This window comes from Vicugna pacos, chromosome 34, assembly GCF_048564905.1.
Source record: "Vicugna pacos chromosome 34, VicPac4, whole genome shotgun sequence".
Classification (NCBI taxonomy): Eukaryota; Metazoa; Chordata; class Mammalia; order Artiodactyla; family Camelidae; genus Vicugna; species Vicugna pacos.
The window spans coordinates 17,951,509-17,958,441 of record NC_133020.1 but is presented as its reverse complement, the minus strand read 5'-3'; the positions used below and the strand labels follow the sequence as shown (position 1 = coordinate 17,958,441).

Genomic DNA, 6,933 nt, shown 5'->3' with positions numbered 1-6,933 from the left:
ATGCTGGCCTGGCTGGCTGTCCCAGGCTCTCCGAGGGTCTCTCGAGAGACCTCCAAGTTTGACTGTCCCAGGCCCCTCCATTTTTTTGGATCTGGTGCCTGTCTGGAACGCCATCTGTTCCCGGGTCAGCTCCGCCCCAGCTGGGCTCTCCAGGGCCCATCCGAGGATCGTCCACTGGCTCTGCTGCCCTTTCCCACCAGCTGAGCCTGGTCTGTGCCTGCGTCCTCCTCTCCAGTCAGGCTTCCGAAGAAGGGAGGAGGCCCGGTTCCGGCCCTGCTGCCCTCACGTGCTTTCCCGGCCGTCCCCTCCCGCCCTGCGTCGGGGCAGCCAAGCCTGTTCCTCTTCCCGATTGCTATTGCGACAGCCGCCTCAGCTCCCAGCGCTCCCTGTCCCCGCCCCGCGGCCGCCGCTCCACTCCCACTTCCTGAGCCCGGCGCTGGAGCCCTGGAGGCCAGGCCAGGCCCGGCCGCTCCGGCCCCGGGGGGCACGTCAGCCCCAGTCCTGTCCTGGCCCCTGGGCTCAGGAAACTGCTGCCACCACTGCCCGGGACATCCAGGCCTTCCACCCTCCTCCCAGGCCTCCACCCATCTGATCGGCTGGCCAACTGGCCGCCATGCGCCTGCCCTGGGCCACCTCCCACTGCGGCCTGGCCTGGGGGCCACTCATCCTGGGCCTCGGCGGTCTCCTGGCAGTATCCCAGCCCCCGCTGGTGAGGGAGGGGCCTGTGCAGGTGGGTGGAGGCGGGCTTGGCTAGGGGAGAGGGGTCTGGGCAGCCCTCTCTGTCGTCCCTCTGCCCTTCTCAGCTGACCCCTGACTAATTCTACCCCCACTCCGTCTCCCCTTTAAGGTGCCCCCATACCGCACGGAGAACAAGACCTGCCAGGACCAGGAAAAGCAGTACTACGAGTCCAAGCATCAGGTCTGCTGCTCCCGCTGCCCCCCAGGTGAGAGGCCGGGGACAGAGAGGTGGGTTACAGGGGGCTCCAGCCCATCTCACTGCCTCAGAATGGAGGCAGACACCGGCTCCCAGGAGAGACAGCTGGCGGACTTAGAGCGAGCAACTCTGGCCGTCCCTCCTATGTAGTCCGGAGGAACAGGCCCAGGGTCACACAGCAAGCGGCAGAGGTGCCGGCGGAACCCCAGGCCCCCGACACTCCTGCTGCCCCGCTCACATCCTAGGCACGCACGTCTCAGCTGAATGTAGCCACGGCCAGGACACGGTTTGTGCCACGTGCCCCGAAAACTCCTACAACGAGCACTGGAACCATCTCTCCTTCTGCCAGCTGTGCCGCCCCTGTGACCAGAGTGAGTGGGGTGTGCCGGGGTTGGGGCTGGGATCTCCTGGAGCGCACCCCTCCGCTGAGCCCTCCATCTCCCCGCCAGTGCTGGGCTTCGTGGAGATCACGCCTTGCACTAGCAAAGACAAAACCCGCTGCCGCTGCCGGCCAGGAATGTTCTGCGTCTTTTGGGACTCTGAGTGTGTACACTGCGAGCCACTCTCTGACTGCCCACCTGGCACCGAAGCTGAGCTCAGAGGTCAGAGGTCACCGGGGCAGAGGGCGAGGAGGAGGATGGGTGGGTGATCTTGAACAGCGGGCAGGCATAGTGCTGGGTCCACGGGGAGCCCCCAGGCAGTTAGTTCTCTGTGGTATAAAACGCCTCTTCTCCCTCTCTGGGAAAGGCCCACAGAAGGGACCTGCAGGGACCTGGAACTGGGGTGGTGCAGGGCTCAGGGGTCCTTCCAGCCCTGGGAAAGCCAGGACAAAGTACAGATCAGGAACAGTGTAAGCTACAGAGTGGGGTGGGTGGGTGGGGAGGGGGCCACCCAGTGGGCATAAAGGAAGCTCACAGCTGGGCTCCCTTTGCCTGCTCACCCTGGCTGGCCATGCCTTTCTCTTGCCAGACGAAGCCTGGGAGGCTAACAGCAACTGTGTTCCCTGTAAGGCAGGGCACTTCCAGAACACCTCCTCCCCCAGCGCCCGCTGCCAGCCCCACACCAGGTGAGTGTGCCCCATCCATATGCCTCCCACCCTCCCAGCCCCAGCTGCTGACAATCCTGCCCCACACTCAACTCCACGGGACCGCCTCCCACTTCCAGCCCGGAGCCCACTTGAGCTGGGTGCTTTCCTTCACAGGTGTGAGGACCAGGGCCTGGTGGAGGCAGCGCCAGGCACTGCCCAGTCTGACACCAGCTGCAGAAATCCATCAGAGACCCCCGAGATGCCAGGTGAGGGGCCAGGGACGCGGGGACGGGGAAGATGCCCTAATTCCAACCATCTAAACAGATGGGGAAAAGAAAGTCCTTTCCTGTCAGAATTGAGGCGAGAAGAAAAGTTCCTCAAAGAGAAATTGGAGTATTTCTACTTACACACATTTTTGAAGTTACATATTATATATAAAACTTGTAAGTTATAAATAGTATCGTGGCCACGCTGAGATATAATTGTAACTGCTGTCACTGTAGTGGTGTTGGACACTCCACCTGCTGCACAATCCGTTTACTGGCCTGATTCCTCTGCATTAGATCACATACTTTCATCATTGGAGAGAGAATTCCACGTTTGACTCTTCCTTGATCTTTCCTGTGGAACTACTGGTTTCCTCGCCTCATAGAGGATCACAAGATGTTTCTAATGACCATAGTTGTTATTAATCAAGGGGGAGTTTATTTCATTGACTTTACTAAAATGACCATATATTTATAATCATAGCTTCCATTTATTGAGAGCTAGTGTGTCAGGCCCTCTGTGAACACTTGATTTTCACTAACTCATTTAACCCTCTTAATGATCCTATGAAATAGTCATATTATTATCCTGACTGGATGAGGAAACTGAGGCCCAGAGGGGTTGGTTAAGTGTCTTGCCCAAGATCACCCACGTGGTAATTGGTATTATGAAGACCTGTTCTAGGTCTTTCTTCCTCCCAAGCACGTGCCGTAATACATGCACACTGCAGAAAATTAGAAAATGCCAATAAACAAAGCTAAACATCACCACAGAACCGGCACCTAGCAAGCAAAGCCGCTCAACATTTTTGAATATATCCTCCCAGACATTTTTCTATGCACTGGAAAAAAATATATATTTTTTTAAAAGTAGAGTCGTTTGAATGTTTGTAACTTAATTTTTCATCCAACTCTATCATAGATTTTCCACATCCTCTTAGTAATTTTTAACTGTGTATCAAAGACGATGGGCAGCTTAGAGCTGGAATTTTAGAGTATGTAAGCTGATCTCCTCTTTTTATCTATGAAAATTCTGGTGATCAAAGGGGTGAAATGACTTAAAAATTCACATAACTGGGTAGGAACCCAGGTATCCAAGACTCTAGGTGTAGTTTTTCCCCGTGTCACCCCTTCTGCATTCCGTTAGGCTGCAGAATTGAGTGGACCAGAAGGAGCAAACTCCTGGTATGTAAGTGTCCAAGTCCTCCTGACCGTCCTCAGGCATAGAGGACACAGGTGACAGGCATGGCAGTCTCCGTGGTGTCCGTGGCCTCGCCGAGGCCCGTAGGACGTTGGCAGTTACCCACTGCTGCATGGTCCAACACCTAGCCTCCTGCTCCCGCACCTCCCGGCGCCGGCCAGGAGGGCCAGCAGGTGGAGACCTTGCAGCCCTGCTCTCCTTCCAGGCAGCCACAGGCAGAGTCCAGAAGCCAGAACTCCAGCTCCCTCACCTCTATAAACACTCCACAACTACAGAGGGGCAACCCCAGCTCCCACAGCCACGAGTCTTTATATAGGATGGTCACATCCACAGAAATGTGGATCTACCCTGTGGCCTGAGACTGCTTGCAACCTCAAGCCCCACCCTCCCTGACTGCCTCCCACCCCCAATTCCAACTGTCCAAGCGCCTGTCCTCACCTGCAAGACTGCCCCCATGCTGGTCCCCAGGCAGGTGGCCACCTGCACCAGCCCCAAACATCTCCATCTGGCGGAGTTTCTCCTGGCTGTCAGGAGTTCCTCCCCCTTCTCTGAAACCCAAGGGAAGTTTCTCCAATTCTACCTTTAGGAACTGCAGTGGGGCTGGGAGGGGAAAGCTGGTCCCCCTTTTCTCTGGGTGGCCTGGGAAATGGAGAGCTGCTCCTTAACTCCCTTGCCCTGTGCCCTCCTGGGGTCGTCATGCCTCACTCTGCTGTCCTGGCAGGAGCCATGCTGGTGCTGACCATCCTGCTGCCCCTCATCTCCTTGCTGCTCCTCATCACCGTGCTGGCCTGCACCTGGAAGAGCCACCCCTCCCTCTGCAGAAAGCTGGGTAAGGAGCCAGATGCAGACCTGGCATCTCTGTCCACCTGGATGGCAGAGGGGGGCCGGAGGGAGTATCCAGCACCCCCCTACCCGTAAGATGCCCAACGCCTGCTCCCCACTAGACATCACCTCCCTCAGCCCCTCTTCTGAGGCTGCACAGAAGGGTCATGATAGCCTGTTTCTTCTGGGAGCCCAGGGAGGGCAGCAGCACATGGTGGGGGGTGTGGAGGAGGAGAGCCTGGGGGTCTGAGGCCTGCCATTTCATTTTCTGTTGCAGGATCCCTGCTCAAGAGACACCCCGAGGTAATGGGGAAGGCTGCGGGGGCAGCAAGTGGGGACAGGGGGATGGTGAACAAGGTGGGGGCAGGCAGAATAAGGGTGCAGCATCAGTGTCCAGCCATTCATTCAATTAAGAATTTATCAAGCATACCATGTACCTGGCCCTGTTCGAGGCACTGTGGAAATAGCAGTAAGCGAAACAAAATACCTACCAGTGGAGCAAAAACAGTTAAACAACCACGTATTAGGAGATGATAATTGCTAAACAAAGCATGATAGTGGGAGAGTGAGTGACACTGGCAGAGCATGGGGGTATATAATCTTAGAGTGAACAGAGAGGGTCTCTCTGATCAGCAGATATTTGAGCAGAAAAATTGAAAGAAAAAAAAAAGAGGGAGCCAGCCTTCGGGATACCTAGGAGAAAGTGCTCCAGGAAGAGGAAACACATGCAAAGGCCCTGAGGCAGGGAGTGCGATGAGGAGCAGAGTAGGGGGCTGAGTGGCCTAAGCATGGGGTGGGGTGTGGGAATTAAAAAAAGATGAGGTCTGAGGCCCATGTCATTGGTTAGTTCTCGGCCTCTGTCCTGCAGGGAGAGGAATCAAATACTGCCGGTGGAAGCTGGGAGCCCCCGAGGGTCAACCCATATGTCCCTGACCTGGTAGAGCCACTTCTGTCCACCTCTGGAGAACTGACCCCGGCCTCAGCTGGGCTCCCACCGAACCCAGGTTTGGAGGAAGAAGTGCTACAACAGCAGAGTCCTCTGAGCCAGGCCAGGGAGCTGGAGGCTGAGATCCCAGAGCAAGGCCAGGTGGCCCACGGTGAGCTTGAGGCCGGCACAGGGACAAGAGGGGGTGGGCAGGGCCAGGGTGGGAGGGAAGGTGGGCAGAGAGAGTGTGTGAGCCAGACGGAGATGAGGAGACTAAAACGGGGTCAAGGGGAGACTTAGACATCTAGCCAGAGTGTCCTGACTAGAGAGAAGTGGGGAAGAGACGGAAAACCCAGAAGCAGAGGAAGGAGTGCAGAGATCAAGCAACCACAGCAGACGGAGGGGGACAGCGGAAAGGGGAGATAGCCGAGGGCACTGGAGAAGCGGGGTCCGGTGCTGGGAGCACACAGGCCTTCCTTCCTCAGCAGTGCCCCCTCGCCCCCTCACTCTGCCTCCCTTCCCACAGGTACCAATGGCATTCACGTCACTGGCGGGTCTGTGACGGTCACCGGCAACATCTACATCTATAACGGGCCGGTCCTGGGGGGAGCACGGGGCCCCGGAGACCCCCCAGCTCCCCCGGAGCCTCCCTACCCCATCCCTGAAGAGGGTGCCCCTGGCCCCCCTGGGCTCTCGACGCCCTACCAGGAGGATGGCAAAGCATGGCACCTGGCCGAGACGGAGACACGGGGCTGCCACGCCTTCTGACAGCGCCAAGGACCCAATTTGTCACCCGCGCCTGACGGAGTCTGGGAGAAGCCAGGAGAAGGGAGGCTGCCCTACCCACACAGGACTGACAGAGGGCCTGGGTAGGGGCCCCGAGAGGTGGACCCTGAGGGGCTGGGCCTCAGACATGTCCCTGAGAGCAGGGCTGGCACTGGCTGGGTACCGTGCCCGTCGCAGGACTCACCTCCGCCTGAGCAGGCCTGAGACTCCGCAGCAGAACCCTGCCCCCTGGGGCAGTACCAGCTCGGCTTCAGGCCCGGCCAGGGCACGCGACGCTAACAGCTGCCCCACTGGCATCCACACCCCGAGCATGGCACGGAAGGGAGCCAGCCACGTGGTCACTGCAAGGACATCACCGGGACCGCTGGCAGATTCATGGTGCTCATGCCCAAGCTTCAGAGGCCCTTCGTGGGCCCACACTTCGCACGGACCAAAGTGGACCCTACATGAGGCTGGAGTGACTCAGAGGACCACACTCCCCTCCCTTCCTAGACAGGAGAGAGGCTGTGACCTCCCTATAACCGGGGGTTGGGGTGGGGTTCTAGGTATAGGGGAAAGTTTTGGAGGAGGAGGGACGTGGCGAGTGTATTTATAAATTGTAACCACATGCAAATAAAGAAGAGATTGATCATTTATCTCCTTGGGATTTATAGAGAAAGGCTGTTCCCTAATTCCACGAGGCATTTCTATGAGGGGCTGGTACATGGAATTCGTGTGATGACAGTTTGGCCAGTGATCGCATACAGTGTGGCAGGCAGAGCTCTCAATGCTGTACAAGCTCATCCTATGCAACCCTCACAAGACCCCGAGGAGGCAGCTACAATGATGATTCCCATCTAACAAGTGGGGAGACAGGCCCAGGGAGGGAGTCACCTGCCCAGTTCAACTGCAAATGGCACAGTGGGGACGTGCACCCATGAGGCTCTCTTGGGTAAAAACTTCGCAACCGCACCCTTACAGAACTTCTTGGAA

At 57.5% G+C, this 6,933-nt stretch overlaps 1 protein-coding gene across 4 annotated transcripts; it reads left to right on the top strand.

The window, feature by feature from the left end:
• Positions 1 to 368: 368 nt before the first annotated feature.
• LTBR (lymphotoxin beta receptor) lies at positions 369 to 6,594 on the top strand. 4 transcript variants are annotated; one of them, XM_031670751.2, is made up of 10 exons: positions 369 to 709; positions 848 to 944; positions 1,180 to 1,305; positions 1,384 to 1,536; positions 1,904 to 2,000; positions 2,136 to 2,227; positions 4,150 to 4,257; positions 4,528 to 4,553; positions 5,098 to 5,347; positions 5,702 to 6,594. In XM_031670751.2, the coding sequence occupies exons 1-10, from the start codon at positions 614 to 616 to the stop codon at positions 5,941 to 5,943; spliced, it is 1,287 nt and encodes a 428-aa protein (XP_031526611.1). In that variant the 5' UTR covers positions 369 to 613; the 3' UTR covers positions 5,944 to 6,594. The 4 variants fall into 4 exon arrangements, with proteins under 4 accessions (XP_031526611.1, XP_031526610.1, XP_006210907.1 ...); XM_031670750.2 differs by having other exon boundaries at positions 369 to 730; XM_006210845.4 differs by having other exon boundaries at positions 370 to 730; positions 5,119 to 5,347.
• The last annotated feature ends 339 nt before the right edge of the window (positions 6,595 to 6,933 follow it).

Bases quoted from the DNA above. Each gene is read 5' to 3' on its own strand.
- LTBR (XM_031670750.2), top strand. From the start codon at position 614: ATGCGCCTGCCCTGGGCCACCTCCCACTGCGGCCTGGCCTGGGGGCCA. The intron at 731-847 runs GTGGGTGGAGGC...CTCCCCTTTAAG, and splicing joins TGAGGGAGGGGCCTGTGCAG to GTGCCCCCATACCGCACGGA. The intron at 4,554-5,097 runs GTAATGGGGAAG...GTCATTGGTTAG, and splicing joins TGCTCAAGAGACACCCCGAG to TTCTCGGCCTCTGTCCTGCA.